General features: G+C 59.3%; 2 protein-coding genes across 2 annotated transcripts in view; both read right to left on the minus strand.

Annotated features, from left to right (window-relative positions):
* Positions 1-247: 247 nt before the first annotated feature.
* On the minus strand, positions 248-7,744 carry CTSH (cathepsin H). Its single transcript, XM_059823802.1, has 12 exons — positions 7,672-7,744; positions 7,507-7,538; positions 7,284-7,389; positions 7,121-7,191; positions 6,455-6,559; positions 6,024-6,110; positions 5,110-5,165; positions 3,878-3,959; positions 3,720-3,788; positions 3,176-3,282; positions 1,211-1,336; positions 248-551 (listed from the first exon to the last, which is right to left on the minus strand). Exons 1-12 carry the CDS (start codon positions 7,742-7,744, stop codon positions 476-478), a joined length of 990 nt encoding a protein of 329 aa, XP_059679785.1. The 3' UTR covers positions 248-475.
* Positions 7,745-8,912: 1,168 nt separating this feature from the next.
* RASGRF1 (Ras protein specific guanine nucleotide releasing factor 1) overlaps positions 8,913-27,023 on the minus strand; it is a 43,058-nt gene continuing 24,947 nt past the window's right edge. The window contains exons 11-27 of the mRNA XM_059823801.1: positions 26,171-26,234; positions 25,037-25,173; positions 23,648-23,730; positions 22,633-22,881; positions 21,859-22,229; positions 20,302-20,427; positions 19,485-19,655; positions 18,970-19,076; positions 18,142-18,254; positions 17,649-17,709; positions 15,108-15,211; positions 14,658-14,742; positions 14,161-14,358; positions 13,281-13,360; positions 12,061-12,178; positions 11,636-11,704; positions 8,913-9,005 (exon numbers count right to left, since the gene is read on the minus strand). Coding sequence (XP_059679784.1) covers positions 8,913-9,005; positions 11,636-11,704; positions 12,061-12,178; positions 13,281-13,360; positions 14,161-14,358; positions 14,658-14,742; positions 15,108-15,211; positions 17,649-17,709; positions 18,142-18,254; positions 18,970-19,076; positions 19,485-19,655; positions 20,302-20,427; positions 21,859-22,229; positions 22,633-22,881; positions 23,648-23,730; positions 25,037-25,173; positions 26,171-26,234 — 2,229 coding nt within the window. The remainder of the gene's footprint in view (positions 9,006-11,635; positions 11,705-12,060; positions 12,179-13,280; positions 13,361-14,160; positions 14,359-14,657; positions 14,743-15,107; positions 15,212-17,648; positions 17,710-18,141; positions 18,255-18,969; positions 19,077-19,484; positions 19,656-20,301; positions 20,428-21,858; positions 22,230-22,632; positions 22,882-23,647; positions 23,731-25,036; positions 25,174-26,170; positions 26,235-27,023) is intronic.

Genomic DNA, 27,023 nt, shown 5'->3' on the forward strand with positions numbered 1-27,023 from the left:
AAAATCGCCTTCAAAGAAAATTAAAACATCCCTAGAAGTTACACTGTTGATTGGGAAACAGCCACCCGAAGGAACGGGTGAGCTTTGGTGGGCCAGTGGCTTAAAACCGGGTAACTGCCTGGCATTTCCCCGGTCCAAGCGGCCCCCCCGTTGCCGACCCCCCCCAGCAGCGCCGCAGGGCCCCGGGTGGCACAGGGAGAGCGAGGCACGCCGCGAGCGCACCGCAGCCGGGAGGAGAAGGCGGGATTCTGGCGCTCGGCGCGGGAGCACGCTTGCCTTTGGCTGGGGAGAGGAGGCGGGGGTCTTCCCACTGCAAGAAGCTGGGTGCAAGCCGAGGAATCTGCCTGCAGGTAATGACTTTCAGCAGACTGGTATTTCATCTTGTTCTCACATTCCTGATTTTAGCATTCAGAAATTCGTATACAATCAGTCACTCCTCTTCCTGTGCCTGCTTTCCCCAGCCTGCACTCTCCTCTTACACCTGAGGAACTGGGTAAGACGCACAAGCAGCGAGACCACACATATTCTTGCCACGTTCAATAAGGAAGTACCTGAACAGAGAAAGAAATGTGTGTGAGTGAGCATTCCCTTCTCCGGCAGAGTCAGCAGGACGGATACCAGCGTAAGGCAACTGCTCTCATTACGTGCGAGCTCCTTTCTCATGCCCGCGCAAGGAGCAAACACCTGTGACGGAGCTGTTACCGCCAGTAGTTAGCCAGGCAATGCTATTCCCGTCCCCCTTGTATCACAAGCTAGCAGATTTAGCACCTAACTCTAAAAAATTTCACTTACAGCTAGATGTACCTGCAGAGCTGGAGTGAACACTCACTCCCAGCACAACCCATTCTTCTCTGGCCATGTAACCATGGAAGAGGCACGGTGCTCTCCTGGCTCCAGGCGAACCAGCGGCACGGCAGCTCTGCACGTGCTGGCTTAGCCCCTGGTGACAACGGCAGGTCTGCTGATCTAAGGGTCTGCTCTAACCAGTCACCCCAGGACTGGTTTGTAGAGCCATGTCTCCTTCGCTGCCGCAGCTGGGAAGATTTCCCCTGCATCTTCCCAGAGTATGAAACAGCTGCGAAATTTCAGCTTGAGACCATAAGGGCGACCTGGGGGCCGATGAGGGTGGGTGAAACCCCACGCACATGACTGTCCTTTTACCAGGTACAGGGAGACCATGGTGGGTCCGGTAGCATTGGGACCTCCTTACCCATCCATGCCCCACAGCGGGCCCCAGGAGTTCTTCACAATCCAGTAAGGAGTTCCGTTTTCTTCTCCATACCCCACAGCGAGGACAGCATGGTTCACCTTGTCAGGAGTGTGCTCGCATCGTGGGCTGCAAAGAAAAGGAAAAATAACGCAGATTTGTTACATGAAAAACCAGCCTATAATTAGTTGTGGATTAGCCAGCATTCATGATTGTGCTCCGATTGCAAAAAGAACTGATGGATACTCTGAACTTCCAGTTGTGGAGAGCAGGGAGGGAAGCCAAGAAAAGGAGATACTGATTATTACTAGCTATATCTGAAGTCAGGGCGATAGGCTACATGGACCTTTGGTCTGAGCACCTGGTCCGGCCTTTTGTTCAGAATTAATATCAACATTGTCACACAAGAATGAGCTACAATGAAAAAAATGAGCAAAGGAATTTTTCCAATGAAATCCAGAAGCTCTTAGTGCATCCCAGTAATGGTTTGTTCTGCCCCAAAGTTCAGGGGCACTGTTCCACATTTTGCACAGGGAACAGCGAGTTCCTCAGTCTAAATACACATTTCTTTCTATTTCCTCTGAATTTCCAGCTTTTACATTGCACTTGATGCCAAGTTGCTGCCTGTGATATAAAACAAGACAACACAAGGTACAACCTCCCGTCTCTAGAGCACCTATTTTTAAACATTTTCAAATTGCAGATAACTAAAAGATCAGTAATCCCCACAACAGATTTACTTTTCTTGAATCTGTTAATAGTTGGTCTGGGGAGCACAGGCTGAAACCACTGGAGCATCAATTATTCCATATGTTCTGACTTCAAGACTACCTTAGACTATAAATGTACAGGAAAACTTGGCGTGTTCCTCAAACTGGAATCCTATTACAAAGTATCTTGACTGTCTCACCTGCTTTCACACCTTACATCTGCCTGTTGCTTGCTTTAAACTTTGAGATTACTGTCTTTATTGCAACAGCAAAGCTGCTCAGATTCACGGTGCTGCCTACTCTTTCCCTTGCAGCTCCCTGGGGCAGATCACTCATGCTTAGACTCTTAGTTTAATTTTCCCTGCAGTTCTATGTGACTGAGGATTCATTACTCCAAAGTATTTTTCTAGTTCTCTCCAAACATGCACTTGCCCCATTTCTTGCCTAACAGAAATCCATCTTGCCACAGTATCTAATAATCACCCTTTTAAGTAGCTTTTTGCCTTGGCTGTAGAGCCGACACAACACTCGAGACCTTCTCCTGCTAGGTCACTTCATGTCTCAAACTAATTTTTCCTCTCTGCTGCTTTTCTTACACGTCCAGCTGCAGAAGCAGGTAAGCGCCTAATGGGCTGGGCTCAAGGTGCTCGGGGACCTGCCCCCTCCACGGAGAACAGCGATGCAGGGACCCCTGCCTTAATAACGCAACCCGCAAACGTACCAGCTCAGGTGTAGGGCAGCGTGAAGGCAGCTATACCGCTCACCACCACCCCTCTGAGGTCTAGCACTGGAAGAGCTGCCCGAGTCCCATGGAAAACTTACTTCAGTTAGGGCTTAGCCTAATTAAACCAGATGCGTTCAGCTGCAAGACCTGGGCTGACCCTGCCACCATCTACAGCTCAGACACACAGACAGACAGATCAGCCCTGGGGCAGGCTACCCCCAGCTCTGCGGCAGGGTTGCAGGAGGATCTCCCAAGCTCACTGACTTGCTGAGCTTCGTTCCGAATACAGTCTGGTCTTCAGGTTGGACTGGTTCCTAGCAGTAAATTGGCTGCAAGCACACTGTTCCCTCTTCCCTATGCTTGCGCTCTCATCCCCCTGGGAAATCAGCGTATCAAGTCTCAGTTTACTTATGTTTTCTATTTTTCGTTTAAAAGAAAATGCAAGAATGCAGTCCAGTGCCACAAAGCAGGAGAAATGAGGATGCGAGTGATGCCAGCCCTTCACCTTCACCTCCCAGGTTCAGAAATACTCACTTGGAATAGACTCCTTTTCTGTAGTGCATGAAGTTACCCGTCACCTCAAACGCAAAGCTCACTGGGTTGTGCTTCCCCACAGCTTCTACCATGCCATCTTCGTCATACTGCAAGAGGAAGATCCCAGGGTCATTTCTCTCCTGATTACACTGGAACCAGTCAGGATCCCCAGACCAACAGTCAGAGCACAGTGGGGATGGCTAACCCTGGCTTTCTGCTTGCCCCCAAGGAAACAAGCACTGCTTGCATTGAAAGACAAGAACCAAGACTTTCTTACAGTCTGGAGGTGCACCCACTGTGGAAAGCAGGCAGAGACCTAGTGCCTGTATTTCGACTACAGCACTTCATCGGTGCCACCTTCAGAAAAGGGCATCAGCGGTGCGCAGGAGAGGAGTGTGCGCACCAGCGGCTCACTCCTCTCCCAAGAGCAAGCAGGCTGCAGCTCGCACTGCAGAGCCCGGCACGCCTCAGGGCATCTGAGTACCTTCCAGGTCAGGCTTGGCACAGCCCTGGAAGTTTGGAAACGTAGCCCTCGGGGCCTTACCTGCGTGATATTGATAACATCCTTGACAAACGCAATAGCCTTCTCTGGCTGGAACTTGCAGGTGCCATTCTGTGCAGACAGAAAGGAACCGGTGTTAGAGCCTACTCTGGACCCTGCTCTGCCGCTGTAGAACTGCATCTGAGCTGCGCTGGAAATACCTCGGCCCGATACGGGTAGGCGTCCTCCCCCATAAGCCCTTTGTTATACAATATGTATTCGAAGGCTTGGCTTGGCAGGCCCCTGCAAGACAACACAGCCAGAATGCAGATTAATTAGGACGGTAACACTGCAGCTTGCAGCTTCTGCAGAGCAAAGCCATCAACCTTTCCCCGCAGTCCTACAGACCGTTCCCACAAAGCGGGGGGAAATGGAAGGACAGTGTCTATCCCAGACCCTCTAAAGGCATAAACTCCAGTCTGTTCCTGCAACATCTCCCTCTCCAGGACCCTTGGCCTAGCCCATCACGCTGTTTGGCATGGTCCTACACAGGCACAGGAAGACCTCATTCTCAGGGGTGCCTAGTCCCCAGGGGAAAACGCCAACACAGCAGCCCCGACGGCGCGAGGCCACCTCGCCCACACAGCACCAACCGCGCCAGCTCAGCTCTGCAGCCTCGCGCACTGAAAGGTGTTTTTCCGTGACCTCTGCCCAGCCTGGCCGGGGTCCCCAGCTACACAGCACAGGGGAGGACAAGGGGCCCACATCTTCAGCAAGCAGCTGCTTCCTTCCCCGGCCATCTCCGGGGAGCACATCTCACAGAAGGAAGAAAAGAGGAGCGTGATCAGGGCGTGCTCATAAGGAGAGGGCTAAGGAGGAGTCACAAGAAAAATAAAAAGCACCGAGAGTGGTTTTGCTCAGCTCTCTGAACATTCCTCAGGGACCGCTTATCTTCCAGAAAACATAAGGTTTCAGAAAGCTTTATTTTCTGCCTTCTCTAGCAATGCCAGTAGGAATTTACCAAAGGGGAAGCAGAGGTTTCTGTGGGTTCCTTAAAGGACCATGCGATGCACGTGACCCATGAGCAGAGCAACAGATGAAACCCCCCTTGCCCCCCCTGAGCATGTTAAAGCCTAGCTACATAGCATCCGTGACTGCAGTATCAAAAGACATTGTAACAGAACAAATATCAAAAGAAAAACTAGTAAGAGGAACAACAGAGGTTAGGAAATACTGGAGATTTAGTGAAACATTCTAACCTCTAGGGAGGGTGAAATTAAAATAAGAAAGCAAACCAAATCCAAAACTGTTTTCCCTGACACGTCTCAGCCAGGGGGAAGCACAAACCATTCCAAGATCTGGAAGGATCCCAACACTAGATCTTGAGGAAGGCTGTCAATCACAGAACATAAGATACTCTTATTTCTATTCTTTATTACTTTAGATTACTTACCCGCTGCAGCCATGGTTGTTAAAAGCCTGAGCACAATCAACTAACTGTTGTTCCGCCTACAGAAAAGTTTTTTGAGTCAGTATATATTCCACACCTGCATTTGGAATAAGTGAGACAAAACGCAACACGAGCGGCAGGCAACCGAGAAGCGCTGGTTTTATCCGTGCAGCTGGCTGTTCACCTGCTGCAAGCAGGAATCACCCGGCTGAACGGCTCCATGTCCCAAGGAGTGGAATGAGGAAGACATGGAGCCAGCAGCCCAGGATGCTCCGGCGGCAAGAGGCATTCCTCCTCACGCCTGCTGGGACACCGTCCCACCCGCACAAGCACTGGCTGAGATCTCTTTCAAAGGTCAAGTTTGTTTTTAACACTTACACCCAACCCTCAGCTATTCTGGTAAGTCACATAAGTGGCTACTGTCTTTCTGGTTCTTCGAGAATATAAGTCCTCTGGGAGTTTAAAAATAGTCTCACGATGTGCTGCTTGCAGCAAGGAGCTCCTGCAGCTAGTAGCACCAGACACGGCTCTAGCTAACCACGCCTGCTCCCAGCAGCAGGGACCCATCAGCCTCCAGCCCCTCCGGTTTCGTCCTGCTCCGAGAAGGGCTCTGCCCAAGCCCGGGGCAGCAGGACACCCAGAGAGGGGATGGCGACAGACACAGCCTTGGGCACAGGGAGCTCCAGGCTGTGCTGCCCTGCGCCTCCCCCAGCAGCTCTGCTCAGCTTGTGAAGCTGCGAGGGGGTCTGCAGGGCGGGAGGTGCCTGCCACAGCCGCATGCAGCGATGCACAGCCGGACTCGGAACAAGCAGCTGGCAGCCGTCCTGGACAGGAGCAGGCTGGCCCCGCTGGCAGCCCCGGCGGATAACCAGAGGCAGGACTTGCTGTCACTGCACAGGAAAGGAAAAATCTCTTACCAGAGACAGGAGCTTTCCTGTTGCAATCGCAATAGCAGACTCCAAGCACCCCGTGGTGGAAAAGGTCCAGCAGCTCCCGCAGGGACCCTGTGTTAGGAGCCAGAGGGGAAATGGTCCATAAGGTGCCGCGGGGTCACTGGCCTCCCCGAAACGCCAGGGCCAGGCAGAATGCCAGGAGCATGGTGCTTCCACTCCCCGCCGGCAGCCAGGCTTCGCCTTCTGCTAGGCCCCTGCCCAGGGGCCCACGGCCTCCCCCTACCCCAGCCCTCCCGGCCACCCTCGCCCCAGCCATGGAGGGGCTCCCGGGGGAGCCTGCTTCCCTGTGGGCACGCACACCCCAGCACTCCTCCTCCCGGCACCATGCCCTGCCCGCAGCAGTTAGCCCTTCTCCCAGCCTGGCTCCACTGTTACCAATGACACACACTCCTCACCTGGTTTTTAACGGGCGTCACGTAATTTCCCTTCTTCCTCCAGTCAATGGAGTCGGGATACAGCCCGGAGCTGCGCAGGAAGTTCCCCTTCGTGGCTGAGCAGTTCTGCAAGCGAGGCGGGAGGGCTGTGGCAAGCCGCTGTGACGGGGACGGTGGCCCACGGTGGCCGCCCTCCCTGGGGTGGAGGGAGCAGTGACTGCCACGCTGCTTGTGCGGTCCTGGTCCGCTGCACCGCAGCCACTACAGCTGGGGAGACCTGGGCCAGCCCTGGAAGAGCACGGCCAGCCCGCACCCCCAGCAGCAGTGCTGGAGCTGCCCAGGGAGCTCCTAACTCCCCAGAGAGCTGGGATCGGGCCTTAGGTCTACCCGTAAAAACACAGATCAACCTGCAAAGCTGAAAGCAGAAGTGACAATTCGGCTGGAGCCAGGGTCAAGACGGAGAGGCGGCTGGAAGCCGGGGGGGTCAGGGAGTGGGGGGGTTCACCTCGCTCTTACCCAGGCTCCGGCGGGACAGGGCACTGCACTTGGCAAAGTGGATTTCAGGCAGCACAGCGATGGGGTGCCGACCCACGTGTGGGTGCAGCACGGCACAGAGCCCCCGTGGCTCGGGGTCCGCCGTCCTGCCAGACCCCCTCCTCCCGCCTGCGGCACCCTCCCGTGACTTACCTGGGGCTCGCTCCACAGGTACAGTTTTTTAAATTCGGCGAAGGTCAGATCTGAAAACTGGTTCAGACTCACTGGAAGGAGGAAACGGGAAGGTGTCGCTCGCTAAGGCCGGAGTTCAAGGCCGGAGCGAGAGCGGGCCGGGGGCTGGGGCCGCGGCTCCTACTCTGGAAGCTGTGGTTGCCGGCGTTGTGCTCGTCGATCCGCCTCTTGTTGCCGAGGAAGACGCGCAGCCTGCGCGGGTACTCGCCCGGGCCGTACCGCCGGTTGTGCTGGGGGGGCAGAGCGCGTCAGCCACGCCCCGAGCCCCCGCCGCTCCCGAGGGGTCCCCGCGCCCCGGCCCGGCCCTCCCCACCGCGGCCCGCGGCGGCGGCGCCCCGGAGCCTCACCTGCAGCATCCAGGCCTTGAACTGCAGCTCCTCTGCGGGGGAGAGCGGGGAGGGGGCGTCAGCGGCTCCCCCGGCACGGAGCGGCTCCGCCGCCGCGGGGCCCGGCCCGGAGAGCCACCGGGGCGCCGAGCCGAGCCGCCCCCTCCCCTCCCGGTGCCCCTTTACCTTCGGCGGAGGGCGCCCAGGCGGCGGCGGGCGCCAGGAGCGCGGCCATAGCCAGCAGCACGGCCCAGTCCATGGCCGAGCCGAGCCGAGCCGAGCCGGGCCGGGCCGAGCCGAGCGAGCCGGCCCTCCGCCGGAGGGGCGGGGCGGGGGCGGGGCAAGGGCGGGGCGGGGGCGGGGCAAGGGAGGGGAGGGGAGGGGCAAGGGCGGGGCGGCCCCGCCCCGCGGGGAGGGGTGGGCTGTCTGCGGGGCCGGCGTTGACCCGCCGATAAAAACATGACAAGTCCCGGTTCACCCTGAGATAGAATAGATTTATTAGCAAGAGGTAATCAGGAAACATATATTTTTACAAAAAAATGGAAATATTTTTCCAAACAAGCTGTAAGTTGAAATAGTTTTAGGGCTTGAAAGAGAATTCTCATACCACGAGGTATTGCTTACAGCAAAAGTGTTCTGGTTGTTAGAGTGGAGCATGCCTGCCACTGTAAAGTTAAACTGTGTTTATATACTGTACAATGTAAAAAATACATGGTAATATTCACAGAATAAGCACTACATTACTATATTCCTGCTAGAAGGTGGTTAGACAGGATTACAGTATATGTAATAAAAACACTCGGTCATCTTTTTCTAATTCTACATCATGTTACTCATAGTGGTCACAAGGTATACGGATCTATAGCATATCAACAGAAGCTTGTCATGAGCCGTATGCAGCGAGGAGATCAAAGGGACGTTTCCATCTTCCCGGCTTAGGAGGGACCGGGGGCAGCGGCTCGGAGGCCCCCCCGCGCCAGGCCAGCGCCGGGGGGTGGCACACAGAGAGCGGGCAGCTTCGCACGGAGGGAGCAACTTTAATGCGTTCTCTCCCCCCGCCCTACAGAGCTCGCCCGGGGATGTTGCTGCCGATACCGTCTGAGCAAGAGCTGCGCCGCGCTGCCCGAGAGCCCCGTGGGAAGGCAGGGGTTCCCCTGCCCGACCGCCAGCCCCCCTCGAGAGGAACAAATGACAAAAATAACATCATCGAAAAGAAACCGGGACTCCAGCAAACTGTCGATGCGTGAAACCTTAAACGATGCGGGAAATCCTACGCGAGGTCTACTGCGGCCTAAGAACGAGGGGGGCGGTTTGCTTGAAGAAGCACATACGTGGAAGTCACTCCAGGGCGTCCAACAGAAACAAAGAGATATATACAGTATGGTATAGCGTGTGTACACGAGCAGCCGCCGGCCACTGCTCCGGGCTCAAGAAGGCAGTTTGGGCTCTATTCGCAGAGAAGCTTCGTAAAGGGTTTCTTCGTCCATCACAAACGACTGGTCCAGCAGGTACTGCGTCACCTGGAAAAACGAGAGCCAAACCGTTAACAGGGAGGACTCGCCTCCGGTGCAGCCGACAATGAACGCCAAAATTAGGAAATGATAAAGGCCAGAGCAGTAAACCAGAAGTCGCAGAGAAGTGCCTGCAGTTCCTAACAACTGACACAGGCATTGCACGTCCTTATCTCCTCCCAGGACTGCAAAGTCTTGCCTAGTCCTCAGCTGCTCTTCTGTTTTTCTTGCTTAGTTTTCCTCGCTGGTACTATTTTATCAGCCACAAAGTTCTCTCCTGTTGAGAACACAAAATCCTGATAACTAAGGCACCGCTTAGGTGGGGAACAACGTTCTTGCTGCAGGAATGCTGCTGACAGGGCTGGACATCTGCTCTGGTGCTAGCAGAAAATCTGCTCGCAATTCCTGGAAGATTTTTCCCAAATTACTTTTTGGCCCGTTAGCTGTGTGGAATGTGCAGCTGATGCTGAAGAGGGGCACGGTCCATGCCGGGGCAAGGTGCCATGCCTGGGGTTTGGAGCCAGCCGGCACAAGGAGCAGCTGGCAGCGGAGCCTCTGCCCGGGAAGCGCTGGCAGCACAGATGGGGCTTCACCTCATCACCCACAAGACCCTCCGGGAATTTCGGGGCGGCTGTATCCCACCTCCGCAGGGAGACAGGGCCATGTGCAGCCGCGCACGGCATCACCTGCACTACCCTTCCCCGCTGCACTTGGCGTTGGCTGTTTGCAGCCGGGTTTCCCAGGGCAGTGGGCTGCTTTCGCAGATGCCGATCTTCTTCCTGAGCAGGAGAGGCTGGGAGGAGGCAGGGGTTACCTGGGGTGCCCGGCTGGGAAAAGGCTGCGGCGTGAGCCCAGCCCTGGGCAGGTACCGGCAGCGCGGAGGGCAGGGCTGGGGCTGCCCAGCGCTGAGAGCCCGTGGCCCCCCGACCTCCACCAGCCCGGCCAGGGGTCGCGGTCCAGAGGAACTCGGGCTGCTCCTGCCACTGCACACAGAAACTGGTGTCATCGGAGGGTGGTTTGGCCCAGCCTAATCGCCAAGGGCACCGGGCAGGTTCGGCAGATGCCTGCCGGGCAGCAGCACTGTTTCGGGAGGGTTTGCTGTTTCTGGAGAACAGCAGTGCCAGAAACAGCGGCAACCCCCACAGCAACCAGCCCAGTTCCTGGGTGGCTCTGCGGTGCTGCGGCAGAGGAAGTGCAACGGCGGCTGAGACCTTTCATTTCATCACATGTGTGGGGGCCACCACGAGGTGGAGGCCACCCAGCACCAGGCTGCGGGGCGGGGGGTGGGACATGCTCTGCTGCCAGCCTGCACCCCCAGCCTGGGGAGGGGGGTGCTGCCCCAGCTATTTCTCAGCATCCCCAGGGTGGGCTCTGCCGGTGCGCAGGCTGCTGGGAGCGACCCGCCGGGGGCCCTGGGGGACGCAGGGTCTGGCCCTGCTCCGTGCAAAGCCTGCTGCAGGGAAAGGGGGGCACTGAGGGAGGGGCAGCCTCTGCGCCGTGTCCCAGCTGTGCAGGCAAGGAGCGGTGCATGCATTTTATAAACACACAGAGCAGCCGCAGGAGCACTCTGGCTCTCCGCCACGCTGCCAGCCCTGCCCGACGGCTGTGGCATCCGGGCGTAGCTGCTGTCTACAGCGATGCCTCCGCTGCAGCATCCTGGGGGAGGCACGGGGAAGCCTGCTGCGGCCCCTGCAGCCACCCTCCGTCCCCCACACCGCTGCTGACAGCCTCCAGCAAGGCACAGGCACTGCTCCCAGAGCAGAGGCACCAGCCACGCTCCTGCTGCAGCGGACAGGGCAAGGGACCACAGGGCACGAGGGCAGCGGGCCCAGGAGCCCCCGACACTTGTTACCCATTCCCATGGAAGGGCCCCTGGATGGGGAAAGGTACAGCTTCTCGTTCCACCTCCAGGTAAAACACGAGCTCCAGCTGAGTTCAAGTCCTGGAGCTGCTCTACCGCAGGACGGGGCCCTCCGCAGCAAGACCCACGCCCGTGCCCTCGCTGCGCAGAGGTCTCTGCCTCAGCCAACGTTTGCCTGAATGTGGCTCACGGCGGAGGGCAGCTCCATCCTCAGTGCCCACCCGCTCCCCGGGAGCCCTTCCAGGCTGCTCCCTTGCCGCACTGCCCGACCATGGCCACGCTCCAGCCCCAACTCGGCAAGACCGTGCCAGGATGCTGCGCCCCGTGCCCACGATCGCGGCGGCTCGCAGAACGAAGCAGAGTGAAAGGGCAGTCCTGTTTGCTGGGCAGAAATGGCAGCAAAGCTAGGGACAGGCAGGGGCAGCGCTGACTTGGTCTGGCCAAGGCTCAGACGGTGGGAAGCCACATCCTCTTGCTCTGCCAGCGATACTGTGTAGGCGATGAGCTCTTCACAGCTTGTGTGGCAGGGCACACGCGTGCCGAGAGGAGCAGGGAGGTCGCTACATGTCTCCTGTGCCTGTCCCCTTCTGTTTTGCCTTGCCTGACACAAGCCCCCACACCTGCACTGGTTCTGCTAGCGTTTTCTGTCTTAAATTTCTTACAGAAGCATCATATATCAATCCCAAAGGAGCTTCCAGAGATTGAAAGCTTAGACGCTGTGATTCAAGAGGGAGACGAGAGGGAGAGGGAGCGCGTGGCTCTCGGGACAAGGCCGTACCTTAGGCTGGTGCTCAATCTTGTAGGAGGTTTGCTGGAACTGGCGGATCTCTCTTATGATGTGTGAAATCTGTCCGGAGATAAAACACAGAAGCTGTTTACAGCACAGCCGTCACCACCGGCACTGTGTCCCAGCACCTGGCGGGGTGACGGGCAGCCGGTGGAGCGCACTCCGTCCGCACCTTTCAACCACAGCCCGATGCAAAGGGCTTTTTTGTTTCTTCCAGACACATCCCGCACCAGGGACAATCCTGGCTGCGTGCACGTGTGCAGGGGGACGTGTGTGGCTGCCTGGTGCTGTGTGGATGACGGCCGGCTGCGGGGACTGCGTGGGGTGGCCACAGACCTGGCCAGCACCGCGGCACCGAGCCGCATCGCTCCAACCCGGCCCCTGCACGCCCGCCGCCGCGGGGCTGGGAGACTCACCATCCTCATTTTGGAGAAGTTCACCAGGCCGTCCTCGGTGTAATTCGGGGTCCCCTCCTCGATGAACGCCAGGTCGGTCAGGTACATTCCCAGGTAGGGAACGCACGGAGGGTCACAACTTCGGGAGCAAACCAGAAAGAAATAAGAAAGAAAACTGCCTTACTCGGGGGCTTCGGAGGGGGGAGGAGGGTGGGACTCCACAGTTAGCAGAATTTGAAAGATTCTAGTACACAGAAACCCTAGAAGGAAGCCTCCCCCCGGGAAAGCTGCTGGTCTCCTGGGCCTCATCCTGCAGCTGCCGTCCCCATGGGCAGGGCAGGACAAGCACGAGCTGTGGCTGTGCCTCGCACGAAGCCGCGGGCTGCGGGAGGTGACCTGGGGGCAGCTTCGGCAGAGGGTTGGAAAGACTTTTCAACGCTTCCCGTGCCGGCCTCGGCCCCCGCAGCCAGCGAAACCGCCGCCAAGAGCCGAGGGCAGTGCAGGCGCTGGACTTGCCCCCTGCCCTTCACCCCGTGCCCCAGCCCAGTCCCCCGAGGAGGACTGCCGTGCGCTGCCGATGGGACAGAGGCCGTGGGTGCCTGCCATGCACGGTGACACACAAGCCTGTGGGGATGCACCCGCTCCAGGGCAGCTCAGCGCCCCGCTCCCCATGCACCCACGGCACCAGGCTCCTCGGCTTGCGGGACCAAGCGAACACCAAGTAATGACTATTTGGGGAACCTGAGCGCTGGCGGAGAAGCCCGATGCCGTCTCTGGGAGGGTGCGGAGCTGGCTGCTACTGCAGCACCGCCGGCTCTCTGCTGTGCAATGCTCTCACTCGGGAGCCACCCCAGGGTGCTGCCAGTAAGGTCCATGCTAGCTGGAGTGACATGCCCTGGGTGCTGGGAAACCATAGCTAAATATCGTACACTTGGGGGTTTAAACCATCAACCTGTAAGGGGAGGTGGGGGAAAAAAGTTTCCCAGTGTCTGGCAATGATTTCTTCCTTTGCAATCCTTTTTATTCACTTCTCTCCACACCGCTGCTCAAAGGAGCAGCTCATTACTCGGGATCGCTTTGCAAGCCACTGCGCTGTGCCTTACTGAACGTTAATGCAGGCTCTGAAATGATCTTGTGAGCAAAGCCCCAGCCCACAGCGCAGGAACCGGGGTGGGATCCAGGTCCCCTGCCACCGCAGCCCCCTCGCAGTAGCAGCCACAGGAGAATCGTCGTTCACTCACTTTTTCAGTGCCTCCCTCAGGTTCTTGAACCTGCCCTCCGACGACACCAGCTTTTGTAGCTTATCGATCAGAGCCTTCGTCTGCAAGAAACCCAAAGTGTCACCTGGAGAAGGCCCTGGAAGAAACCCCCATCCCCACAGCCGGGGGTGCCGAAGCCCGCGGAGCCGCAGGGTCACTCCCATCCCACCCTGCCCGCAGCAGCCGCCGGACACATCACCCCCGTCCGGCAGCTCAACACCCTTGCAGGTACAAATTCTGCCCTGGCCGTTACACCCGGCTCCTGGCGAGGTCCAGAGGAGCCGAGCAAGCACTTGCAAGCAAAGTTCCTCCAACACGAAATAAAGACAGGCTGTGCACTTGTTTCCTTTCCCTGCCTCCCACCTTCGCCAGTGCCTGTTTTAATTTACAGATTTATCACTTTGCAGGAAAAAAGACGGTGTACCACATTCAGAGGTGCCCACACAGCGGTTCTGGCTTGGCAGCCCCTGGCCTCCATCAGGCTCTGCACTGGGCAGGTACAAGCTATTGCTGTACCAAGTAACTCAACACAAGAATTCATTTTGCTCATCCATAATTGGTCTGAGAAGCCCAGAAAACCAGTTTAAAGAAGCGTCTGTGTGTGTGTATACAGCTACAATGACTCTTTAGAAGAGGTTTCTTTAACTGCACATCTGACCTGCGGGGTGAATAAACTCGACAGCAACGCAGGGTCTGAGCTGCTTGCGCACCACCTCCCTCCTGGGAAAGACCTACAAAAACCTTGCTCCATTTTCTAACTGTTTTTTCAATGCACGTGTCTTACGTCGCCCCAACACCATCTCACTCAGCCCATCAAGCCCTCCCCTGCCTCCCCAGAAGAGGGTCAGCCCCACACCCCTACCTGCTTGGAGACCTTGAGCCAGGTTTTCTTCAGGCGGAAGATGGCACTGCGGTTGAGGGAGGAGGTGATCTCCAGCACCGCGTTGTAGTTGTGCAGGCACCTGCAGATGTCCGCCACCGCCACCCACTTCTCGATGGCGCTCACCCGCGCGTTGATCTCCTCGTTCCGGAGGATCTCCGACGCTATCAAGTTACTGACCTTTGGGGAGACACCGGTCCCAGCCCGCGCGTCAGGAGGACTTTGGACAACAGCTATGCACCATCCAGCCTCGCAGCATTCTTAAAAAAGAGCTCCCTTCGCAGCAGCAGCCCCAGCAGGAGCAACTGCACCAGGAGATGCTCCACCTGCAACGGGTCCCCAAGGCACGTAACGTCCACGGAGCACGGCTGCGGGCAGATAAAGCCCGTGCACCCCAGTCCCGGCTAACGCTGGGGGCAGGTTGGCTGCGCTGCCTCGCCTCTGCCCATCTCCCTGTCCCGCGCTGGGGCTGCACTTACGTCATTAAAGTGTTTTGTGTTCTTCATGATGTAAGGAGTCCTTTCGTTCTTCTCAAGCTTCATCCAACCTTGCCCAAAGAACTCTCTGCAAATGACAATATTCAGGTCAACATCTGTTTCCCATTTTTCCGGGACGCCCAAGCCCTACAAGCTCCCCTGCACCCGCACGGGACGGAGCTGCCGGTGCCTTCACCCCCCCATGCTGCGGGAAACGCACGCACAGATGTGCTTGAAAGTGCGATGGATGCGGGAGGCTCTCCCTGAGCCGGGCACCCCGGGGATGCCAGGAGATAAACCACAGGGTCCGGCCTCAGATGTGGGCTGGGCTACCTGCAAAGCAGGCAGCAGCTGGAAAGGGTTTAGCCTGGACCAGGCTACCATGGGGGAGCGGGTGGCCACGGAGTCCGGGGCGACCGGAACAGCCCTTTTTCACTCGTGGGGATCACTCACTCATACGGGATCTTCTTGAAGACCAGGTGATCCAGCAGCGTCAGCTGTTCTGCGATTTCCAGGGCCGAGTGGTTTTCAAAAGGTTCTGCTTTGACTCCCTCAGCCTGAGCGACAAAGGCAACGACGAGGGCTCGTTGGTTAAGAGCATAGTAAGATTTTTTTACATTACACGCACATAAAATCAAAGCTGAAGTCGTCTCCAAAACTAAGAAATCCACTGAGTACAACAGCTCTGCTCCCGCAAGCAACCCGAGAGAGCTCAGGCAGCAGCGGGGAGCTGGGCTGTGTCCCCAGTCCCAAGCGGGGCTGGGGTGTCCCAAGCCAAAGGCTTTTCCCCATCGGAGCCGGTGTGCCTGGTGCCGCACTGGTCCGAGAGTCCAGAGGCACCGCAGCCCACATCTCGCCAGCGCTGAGAAGTGCCAGTTCACACAGCCCTGCGAACCCGATGGTTTTAATTACGTTATCATCCGAGCACATGTACAGACACAAAATTAACTAATCTTCTCTCTTTAAGTAATTAGGTGTCAGCTATGGAACGGATCCCTGCACGCTGACTTCTGCAACACCGCCTTTTTGCTCTACATCTGTTTAATTAATAAAGCCCCAGGGGATCCCAGCCGGAGCAGTGCTGCCAAGCTGTCACCTTGTGCCCGGCTACCCCTGCCCGGCAGCTCGGCCAGCCTCGCCGGCACCGCTCCACCAGCAGCTGTGGGGTCGGCAGCTCCCGGACCCTGCTGCTGCTTGGGATGGCTCTTCCAAGGGATGTCCAGAATAGCAGGAGAACGGGGCCGCCCCGTCCCCACTGCCTGGCTCTGGCCGAGCAGCCCTTGCAGGCACGGGGGGACCTGGGGTGCCCCGTGTGTGGAGCCACCCGGGCTGACAGCGAGAGCCTCCAGCCCCTGACCTGCACGGAGTGTGCACGGACTTCGCTGCGCTTCAGCACAAACACAGCCCGAACTCAGGGTTCTCCCAGCAGGGAACCGTCTAAAAACCTGCCACAGCATCCCTCCTCCTGGGAACGAGCAGCAGCGTCTCTCCTGTCCAGGTCCCAGGAGAGGGGATATAGCAGCTCCCAGCCCAGAGGGGTGCAAAGGAAAGAGGGGCCAGGCTGGTGTCGTGCCGGGATGGAGCAGCACGATCGGGAACCGCGGGCGGCTCTGGGGTCGGAGCTGCAAGGACCGAGGTGCAAAGCACAGGGTGCATGGGGTGGCAGGCGCAGGGTGGGTGCGGGTGCTCTGCGCTGCCTCCAGTCCAGCCAGTTACTCCCCCAGGCAGCCCGGACCCTCCTCGCTGCCTTCCCCAGCACCTCCTGCAAGCAAACAGGGAGCCGGCCGGGACCGTCCCGGCCAGCACGAGTTGGCAGCCTGTTGCAAAATCCCCTCCTGGCCCTGGGAAGGGGGTTGCGAAAGCGGCTGCCAGGGAGCAAACACTCTGCGGCGGCTCAAGGGCCCAAGGAGAGGCGGGGGGGGGTGGGTGCACGCTGGGAGGGTGCAGGCTGCAGCGGGTGGGTGCACACTGTGGGTGGGTGCAGGCTGCGGGGGCACACCCCGCGAGAGCACGGGGCGCTGCTGACAGCAAACGCTGAGGGGGCAAGTGGCACCGGTGGCACTGGTGGGCTCCGAGCACCCTGGAGGACACCGCGGCCAAGGGCTCGGCGCACAGCCCGACGCACACCCCCAGCTCACGAGGAGGCGGCCAGGAAACCCACCACCCCGTCACCCCACTTGCGCCCCAAAACCCAGGGCTCCCTCGTGTCCCCACCATGCCTCTGACCGCAGCTCGCTGCTGCTCAGCTGCTCAGGTTGAGGGGCAGACCGAAACCCTCTGGTTTCTTTTGTCTTCTTCTCTTCAGAGGAAGTTTCCAGCAACTGCCGTTACCAACAACAGCTTAAAAACCCCCAAGGGGCCTCAGCCACTCCAGAAGCCATCCGGCAGACGCAGGGGACAGAGCCGCTGTTGTTCCAGGTGCACCAGGGCAATTTAAAGTGGCTCTTGGGTTTTTCTGGGAGCAGGCTTTGTTTTTTTTTAAATGCAGGGAGGCAGCAAATGCACTGCAGCTACCCTGATGGTTTTAAATCCATTGCACGTTCCCAGGGCTCTGCTCCCCGGGGAGCAGTGCCCACGCCAGCTAGGCCAGCGCCCGTCACTTGGAACCAGTGCACGGCAGCACTGGTGCAGGTTTGGGGACACAGAGGACACGGTGGAAACTCCTGGGGTTTTCCTGCGTCCCTCGGGCCGGTGCAGGCAGCAGCAGCAGGCACATCTCCATGCCCACTCCAGCCCTCCTGCTGACAGTGCAGGAGGACTGAAGAGCTGGTGGGCTGGATTAGTGTTGCCTCTGCCTGTAAAAGATCCAGCTGTGCTCACAGCTGGCCCCGTCCCCGGAAAACCTTCCTCTGCTTTGTAGCCGTGCTCCCGGACAGCGTGCTTGGAGAACCGCTCCCCACTGAGCCGGGTATGCCAGAGTGTGGGGGTCTTTAGCTGTTCCCCTACCACCACACTGAGCTACCAGGCGGAGTGACGAAGGGAAAGGGTATTTACCATCTGTACGACCTCCTCCAGGGTTATCTGATTGTCTCCTGGATCCTCCTGCGTCAAGGTCCTATGGCATGAAAAGTGAGCGTTACTTTAGCTGGGAAAGCATCAGACCTGCACGTCCCCCTCGGGGCTGCAGCACAACTTCGTGGTTTTTCACAGATTAAACACTCGGCGTGCGTAAGAACGCTTCTAAGTCCCATTTCCCGTTTTAAAGAGAAGAAACCCCCTTCACCGAGCCACCGCTGGCCCCGCGGGCAGGGACAAGGGTGAGGGTCACACCTCGCCCATGGCCCCTGATCAGCTCCCGATGTGCCAGGGAGACAGATGCACCCAGCACCGCCCATCCTCCTCCTCAGATCCTCCTGAGCCCTGGCCACAGGCACAGCCCCTCCTGGAGACCTCGTGCCCGCTCTTACCCCAGGTGAGAGCGGGAAGCAGCCGCCGAGAGCCTGGCACAGCGTCCAGGAAAAGCAACCTCCCTCCCACCGCCCTTCACCTTATGATGTTGGCGGCTGCTTTCCTCTCCTGCGTCAGGAGCTCAGGGTCGTGAATGACCTCCTCCAGAAAGCCGATCACTCTGAACTTCAGCTCCTCGTTGGTTTCAAAGTCCTGCCAAAGCCGGCACAGTCTTAATGCACTATAACGTGAGTAACAGCGATTCCCAGCAGCTCCGCTCCCTGCCCGTTTAAACCCGGCCAAGACCGATGGTCCCGGGGTGCCAGCGCCGGCGGCTGCTCAGCCAAGGGCAGAGGCTGCCTCTCCCCGACGAAATCCCAGCCCAGGACGTCCAGCAAATGGGAACCGGCCAGGGAGGCACCAGGCTCATTTTGTACCATTGCATGGGCATCACCTGGCTGGGAGAGACACAGGGACTTCCCAGTGCCGACCAGTACAGCACCGCTCCCAGTGTCCCCAGCAGCCAGTGGCAGAGAGGGACAGGGACAGCACGGAGAGCCACCCAGTGTCCTAACCCTGACCCCAGCCTGAAACCCCCTAACAGGAATCAAACCCAGCTCCTCCACTTCCACGGAGCCCAGCCGGGGGGATGACCGCGGATCCCGGCTCCCCTCCTTTGCACACAGAATACGCAAACACTGCAGTCCACGGCCTGGCCCCCCGCCCCGCGCCAGGGGCTCCCAGCTCCCCTCCTCCCCAGTTTTCATCTCCTCCCCATGTCCACTCATTTGCTTAATTAAAAAAGAAGTGCCAAATTGTCTTTCCAGCTGGAGCCTGGCTGAGCCACCCGGCACGCAGCCGAATTCACGCCGGCAGGGAGGGAGGGCCCCCGTGGTGCTGACCCCCCACCCGGCCCCCCGCCGCCCACCTGCGAGTGTTTGGAGACCCAGTGCCGCAGCACATTGAGGACCCGGTTGGTGGCCGCTCTCCGGATCACAAACTCCTTGTCTCCGTTCCGCTGGTCCGTCGGAAAGCCTGAAACTGCCAGTGACCCCTTAGCACAGCTACGACTCCCTCGGGAATCAGTTACGGATGCTTTCAGGACTGCTAGAAGGAGCAGCCCCATCTTCCCAAGCATCCCTAAGCCGCCTCTTAAGCACAAGCGCCGGGGAGGCTCCGTGTTACAAGGCAGCAGGGTGCTCAGCCGCAGGTGCGAAGGGTTCAGCTGCCTGCAACCTGCACGTTCCTCGGGCAGCCCCCGTGCCCAGGGACCCGGGGACCACAGCCCGGAGCGGGCGGGTGCGGGGCTGTGGGTGCTCTGGGCACCCCGGCGGGGGCTGCCTTCCAGCCAGGGTGCTCCTGGAGGGCAACCCAGCCGAGTACGGTGGAAATGGGCACCCTGAAAACACGTCCCCGCTCTCTCGGTAGCCCGGGGCAGGGTACCTGCGCTGGCGAGGGACATCCTGCGGTACTTCTCCTTGGTGGGGGTCCCCTCATTGGCTCCCGCCGTGGCAATGGCGAATGCAGAGGCAGCGGACAGGGCGCTGCGGGTGCTGTCGAGCTCCCGGCAGGACGTCATGACTACGCCGTTGTTGTAAGAAAACAACGAGAAATCTGGGGGGATAAGAAAGCCAACACCACTCTGGCCGCCGCCACAGCCCCAGCCCTGGCCCCCCTCGCCAGCCCCCCAGCACACGGGCAGTCCCCCCGGGTCGGGGCGCACTGGGAACAGGGCTCATGGAGGTGGCGGGTGCAGACGGCCAATGCGGGGCCACTCCCCACGGAGAGCCGGCGTCCACCCCGCCGGGGCTGGGGCAAAGGAGATGGGCGGCTTTGGATGCCACCATGCCGTAAGAAATTATCCAGCACGGCTTTAGCAGGAATTAAGCCAACAGGCTGCTACAGACAGCGTTGAGACAGCTACGGGGGAGACTCGAGCAGGTAAATCGATGCTTGACGCCAGTCCAGGCTCAGGTCTCGAGCAACGTAACTCACTCCTGATGTGCCAGATCAGCCCCGGGAGGGGAGGAAAGGGGTGAGAAAAGCCAGTAAGACACGCAGACCGGGTCAGAGATACGGGCCAGAGAGTTTGGCATTTCCCCGTCCCCTTGCAGGAAAACAAAGGGTAGAAGTCCTGCTCCTTCTCACATCTGCTTCAGTTTTACGCCTGCATCTTTAGGAGCTCTGCATGGCCAGGTTCAAGGGCAGCGCGCAGCCCTGAGTGACCCCCGAGCGGGACAGGTCTTGGCTCACTTGTTACCTGATGAATTTTTGCACTTGATGGACTTAGGAGTAGTCGGAGATTTTGTTGGGGAAGCTTCAGCTTCTGCTTCATCGCTCTGGTTGGGATCCGTGTCCGACTCTTCCCTGACAGACACCTCTGAGCCTGGGAGGAACAGGGAACCCAGTTACCATCACCGCTGGACATGTGCACGGTGCAGCCGCATTTTAGCTCTTCCAGATTTTCCTAAAGTCTGAATCATTTTCCAGCTGGGCACGCAGCAACCAAGTACGGGAAAGGTAGAGTCCCGCATTTACTTCAGGGTTTTTTGGGGTGGTTTTTTTTTTTTTTCAGCGGGGGATTTTCTGGGTGTTTTTTTGGTTTTCTTATTACAACTTACTCAGCTTTCAGGTAGCACACAACCTACAGGAGGCAAGAGCTTCCGTCCTGTGCACGGTGCGTATATTGCCAGCTTGGAGGCTCTGCCCGGGGCTGGTGACAGTGAGCCAGCCTGCGGGCGAGCTCCAGCCCACGCGCCCCACGCGCAGTGATGGGGCGGGATGCGCCATCTCCCTCCCAGGGCGCAGGCGCTGGGAAATCACCCAGCGAAGGGCTGCGGGAGGAGCTGGGGCAGTCTGTCCCGCTGCCTCCGGCTGGGCTGTCCTCTGCCCTCGCCTACGGTACCCCACAGACCGGCTTCGCCCCTCTCGGAGCCCCTGCTTGGGCACCGGTGCGCAAAAAGTGCTCGCACAACCCGCAGTGAGGGAGAGGATAATGTCGAGGTGCAAACAGGGAGGTTGCAGCCTGTTCCCGTTTTCGTTAGACAGGGAAACTGCTGGCAGTGCCGGAGTCGGGCACACAGCCTGGCTGGCACAGGGGTCCGGCCCCGAGGCAGGCGCCCTGCGGCCGGTGGGTCCCAGCTCGGGGTGCTGAGAGTGATGCCGGTGCAGACGGGGCAGCGCGAGCACTGGGCTGGGCCCTGCGCTGCGCGGGTGGGGAGCGCAGCTCAGCCTGCAGCCACAAACGCCGCAGCGAGTGCTAAAGGCAGAGGGTCCCTGGGGTCTCACTGCCGAACGGCTCCCGCGGGGCTATGGCGGGGGGAGCCTCATCCTCCGCTGCTGTGCTGTGCTCAAAGTCATGCTAGGGCACATCGGCGCAGGGGGGCAGAGGGATGCTCAACGGGGCGATGACCTGTGGCCTGTGCAGTGTTGCACTCACCTGGCTCCGGCTCTCCTCCCCCAATACCCTGTTGCTGAGCCGCCGGGAGGCCACACCACACAAGTCACTGCATGACCAGGAGCACCACCACCGCCGCTGCCGCTGCCACCATGACTGCCACCGGTCTCCCCAGCGCATGGGGGGCTGCTACGTGCCTGCTCGTGGAGCAGGGGCTCCCTGCGCCCACCCCTCGCCGGCACACAGCCAGGCTGCCTGCCCCAGCCTGGGGCTGGGCTGCTGCAAAGCCCCCGGGCACAGTGTGCCCGATCCCGCGCACGTGTCCCTGTACCCCCCGCAGAGCGGCCACCAAAAGCAGCCCCCTCCCCGCCGGCTGCCTGGGCCGGACGCCCACCCGCCTGCAAACCCACAGCGACTTACTTTGCTTGCTCGGCAGCGACTCCTCTTGCTTTTCTGAGGCTGCTTCTCCTTCGTCAGGGATTTTATTGGGATAGTTACTGGACACGTACAGTTTGTTTATGTCCAGGGTGGTCTTACTGAAGGGGGCCATGGAGGAGTACATGCTTGCATAGCCGTTGGAGGAGCAGCTCAGAGCAGCCAGGTCCAGCGCCTTCCCTCCTGTGATGATGGGGATGTTGAGGGAGAGCTTCCTCCGCCGGCTGGGGGACGAGGACTTGGTGATGGAGAGGGGGGGAGGCGAGGAGAACTTGCGGTTGGCTCTGGGGGACTTGGGGGGCTCGCCGTACAGCAGCTTGTTGTTCTGGCTGTTTGCAAACAGGAGCTCCAGGGACCTTGGCGGAGAGACAGGGAAAGACTGAACTCGCACCTACTCTGCCTGAGAGGTTGTGGAGATCCCCACCGGCAGCTCCAGCAGCGCTGGGTCTCCGGAGCATCCCCCCGGGCACAGCAGGGCCAGGACGAGCCCCTGCCGCCCCGCTCCCAGGAGCAGGGACACCCGCAGAGCTCGGGTTTATCTGCTTCCCCGATTTGCGGGTACCACAACCCACAGGGACCAGGTGAAACAGCCCTGGAGTGGCACCGGGGCCAGGCAGGCCTGGGGAGCAGAGGACTGACTCGGGACAGAAGAGGGGACGGAGGAGCGATGCCACAGCCCCCCCGTAAACTCTGCCGGTCCTTTAGGGGCAGGACAGGTCACCGGCGCGGGCACTGCAGCGATGCCGTGCGCAGCCTCACCGTGCAGGGATGGCACTGATCGGCTTCTTGTAGATCGTGATGAGCTTGTCGAGGACGACCAGGGCGGTGGTGAAGACGCGGTACGAATGCAGGAACGTGTTCAGAAAGTCAATGCTCAGGAACCGCAGGTCCGTCAGCCTCTCCAGGAGCCGTTCCACACTTGCATAGCGGATCTGCAGGACCTTGCAGGAATTCATCGTTTTACTGAACCTAATGTCAACATCATCACAATACAAGCTGGCATCAGACCTGCAGAAAAACAAGATATCTGTGGTTCCAGCCTGGAACGAAACCAAGAGCTGCTTCGCGCAAGCAGCTTCCCCCCCCCGAGGTGTGCGGGGACCACGGAAAGCGGTACAGGTCCTTGGCAGCGAAGGAGCCTCATTCGTAGGGGGTGTCCCTATGTAAAATGCAGGAATGCTCCCGGGGAAAGCTCGGAAATCCGCACCCCAGAACGGGTGGAAACATTGCACAGTGCTCAACAGGCAGAGGTTTGTGCAAAGAACGTGGCACAGCTGTCCCTGAGGCACACCCGTGAACCAAGACCCTTCCCCGGGCGTGACCGCAGGCCCGCAGCAGTGCGGGCGGTCGATGTGGTGGGGACACCCCCGCGCTGCCCCATCCCACCGGCTGTGCCCAGCGCCCCTCACGCTGCACATTCCCCTCCTCGGGCCGGGGCAGCCCTTGCCCCCCAGCACGCACAGAGCCTGCAGCCCTCGGCACCCCTCCCCTCTGGGGGTTTCACCCACCACCCCTTTACTACCATTATTTTTTCTCTGAGCTCTCCCCTTCAACTTTCCCACCTCCCCGAGCACAGTCCCGCACAAATCTCCTCTCCCAGCTAATTAGCACTGCTAATCACCACACTGGGAACAGCACACCCAAGTGCCTGGGCACATGGGAAAGCCGCCGGGCTCCCGGGGCTTTCGGCAGCGTTCGGCTGCCGCGGGAGCTCTGCCACGGGGCCGGGCAGAGCCCGGTGCTCTCTGCAGCGCCCGGCCGCAGCAGCACTCACTTGATCATCTGGGGGACGGTGACCTTGGAGTTCTCCTCGAAGGCATTCATCATGAGGCCGTTGCAGCGGATGTTGTCCACGCACTGGAAGAGACACGGGTGAGAGGTGGGAGAAGGCAGCGGCGGCGAGGACGGCCCTGCTGCCCGCCAGGCTTGGACGCTCCATGAGAGACCCCGAGCTTGGTCTTATCCAGACAAGACACATCCTTGCTAGCTGCGTCTGCCATGCATGACGGGACACCATGGCTGGGAGTGCACAGCCGGGAAGGGCAAGAGCTTCTGCCTGAAAATAGGAGCTTCACGATCACGCTCTTGCCCCCCTGTTCTGGGGGAAACATCCATCAGAGCTGCTCCCCAGCTCTCCCGCTACGGACCTGGCCCAGGCTCAGGGTGTGCTGGCAGACACAAAGGCATTGCAAGAGTTGCCAGAAACTCCCTCTCATCCTGTACCGCCGTAATTAACCCCCGCTCCCAGCCTGCGCTGCTGCATGCTCTCAGAGGGAGACCCGGCGAGCAGCGGAGCGACACCGGTGCCTTTGCTGCCGGCTCACCAACGAGGGCTTTGCTGGGCAGGAGCGGGGGCTGGAGACCCCCGTGCAGGCAGGACTGGCCCCAGCCCCTGTGGGGAGCGGGACCAGGAGCTGCCACCTCCCTGCATGGGGCCGGGCCCCAGCCCCTGCCCGCAGCTCTCCTCGGGGACCGATGCTCGGCAGGGGATGCAGGCAAGGACATGGTACAACAGAGACGGAGAGAAGGCAATCCCTATTTAACCAATAACTTTTTCTCTTCCTCCCACCTGGGGAAAAATATCATAGTAATTTGTACCAAGTGAATGAAGAGCAGGTGTAAATCGTCACCACGTGTCCGAGTCAGAGAAATCCAAACCACGTATCCACATGTGCAGGCAGAGCACGGCCGGGACAGACCCTGCTCCCACCTACTGCAGCTTGGTCACCTTCCTACTCCACCTCCTCCTCCTCGAGCTACCAGACACCAGAAAGCTTTCGGTGATGGCCGGGCTCAGCGCACCCCAGCTCCAAGTCACTCTCTGCATGGAACTGCTGCCCCTGGGTGCCCAAGGCTTGCTGGTCCACCCGTGCTGGTCACAAGCCCAGTGCAGCGAGACCTCAGCCCGCGGCAGGTCCCAAGCACCCCGATGGCACCAGGAAAGCACCCAGGGTGCAAACCCAGCCGGGCGCTGCTGCCGCAGCCACGGCCCAAGGGCAGGCAGCAGAACTGCAGCCGCACAGCAAACACCAAGTGTTAATTCCAGGTGCCCGAAGCCACTGCCACAGCCTGCACAGGGACAGCCGAGCAGGAATCCCGGGGGGGCTGCTCATCCCCAGGGACTCTGCGCCCCGACACCTCCTCCCTGCCAGGTCCATCCTACCTGGCTGATGTCGCTGGTCCACGCAGCCTTCTCCTGCCTGGACGAGGCCACGAGGATAACCGTAAAAGACGAGGAATCTTTTGGCTCCACCACGATTTTGAAGTCAAGATGGTCGATGTCTTGCCCCGACGCTTTTGCTTTGGAATAGAGAAACCACACACAGTGATTGCGAAAAGATTTCCCCACCCCGTCTCCCCCAGCATAGGTTTTATTAAGGTTTTAAGGAGCTTGTTGATTTTTGCGGGTTGTCTGCGGCGAGGACGCGACAGGTTTGCTGGGCAAAGGCTCTGTGTTTGCAAAGTAAAGTCTGCACGCCACGAGCGCGGCACAGCCTCGCTGCTGGGGCCCGGCGCCACGTGCCAGGGGAGAACCCGGCTCCCCAGCACGTGTTAGGAAACTCGTAACGAGGACAAGAGAAAGGAGCCTGTGCTTTTTCACAAGTCCGCAGTTAAGCAGGCACAGCTGAAGACATCCAGCATCTTTGCCTTTTTCCGCTTGCCAGCACGGAGCTGTGACGCTTGCTGCCTGCCTCAGGAAGGTCAGATTTGCATAAATGCGCATCTGTTTGGTTCCCAGTAAATGATTTACTTAATTAAATGCAGCCAGTAGATCATGACTTCCTTGAATCTATTCAGCATCTGAATTTGCTCCAACTCTGCTGCAGTTGGTTTTACGCCACGCAGACGGACGCCGGCAGTGCTGACCACGCTGCCATCGGTCCCCAGCCACGGAAGAGAGCAGCTGCCTCCAGCCGGGGAAGGCATCGCCCGGGGCTGGCAGCAACCTCGTGCCAAGGCTCCGGCGTTACGTGCAGCCTCCAGCGGCACCCGCACCCTGACACCTCCCCAGCTCCCCTGGGGGTGGGCTTTGCCCCCCCGCAATGGGGTGACCACGCCGCAAAACCCGAAACTGCCTGCGGTGCGCAGCAGGAGATGGTCTGCCGTGCTGGTGGTGCTGGCAACCTCGGCAAAGAGGGTCCTGGAGTATCTATGACGTTGTTTTTTGAGATGCCCCTGTCTGCTCAGCACCCGCTGGGAGATGCACGAGCCAACCCCCCCACCCCACGCCCAAGGTGGGGGCCGAGCAGGGCCCTGGGCATGCCCCGAGGGGAGCCTGCCCCGCACCGGCACCTACCGTCCTCGTCGGTGCTCTCCTGCTCCTCTACCAGCGTGCAGTCGATGAGGGAGATCACGCCGTTCTGCAGGGGCGGGAGTCGGGGCTCAGCGGCAGGATCCCCCCGCGGGGGCTGGGGGTGGCCCCGGCCCCTGGCTCAGGCCCCCGCCCCCCCCCGCAGCCCACCGCCCCGGGGACGGGGACGGGGACGGGGCGACGCTGCCGTGGGTGCACACGCAGCCCGCGGCCAGCGCAGCGTCTGCTTTCTCTGGGGAAAAAGCAGTTACTGACTGCTGGGATATCGCGGTTTTCCTTGTATAACCCATCAACTAATTCGTTTATAAATTATTTAATATGAGCTTTAAATTAAATTTTCCAAAAGGCTGTTGTTGTAATTATCAACTCTTTGCCATGGACTGTAATTTTTCAAACTGATAATTTAATGCCAGTAATGAGCAATTTCTGTAAGATTCTTGCTCAATTAGCTGCAAAACTTCCACCAACAAAAGCATGAGTCTCAGGAGCGGGCTGGAGGAGACTGTGAGCGTTACGTACAAACCTAGGCTATAATTTAACTTTCTCACTGAATAGATTGTCAAGTTTTTTGCTGCAAATCAGGATAACTTCTTTTATCGAGAACTTGCAATTTCTCGTCTTTGCCCGTGACTCAGAGCTCCGCACACCGCTGACACGGTGTCTGGACCAGGCGAAATGAATCCGACCGCCCGCCTGCTCCCAGCCCGGCACCCCCAGGAGGCTGCGGCCGGGGGAGGGCAAGGCGGTCCCTGGACCCCCGGTGTCACCGAGAGAGCCCGGCCAGCTCGGGAGGCCGCGTGCAGGAGCCCGTGCCCCGGCACCCCAGGGAGCAGCGCCA

The sequence above is a fragment of the Gavia stellata genome, chromosome 13, assembly GCF_030936135.1.
Source record: "Gavia stellata isolate bGavSte3 chromosome 13, bGavSte3.hap2, whole genome shotgun sequence".
NCBI classification, from domain to species: domain Eukaryota; kingdom Metazoa; phylum Chordata; class Aves; order Gaviiformes; family Gaviidae; genus Gavia; species Gavia stellata.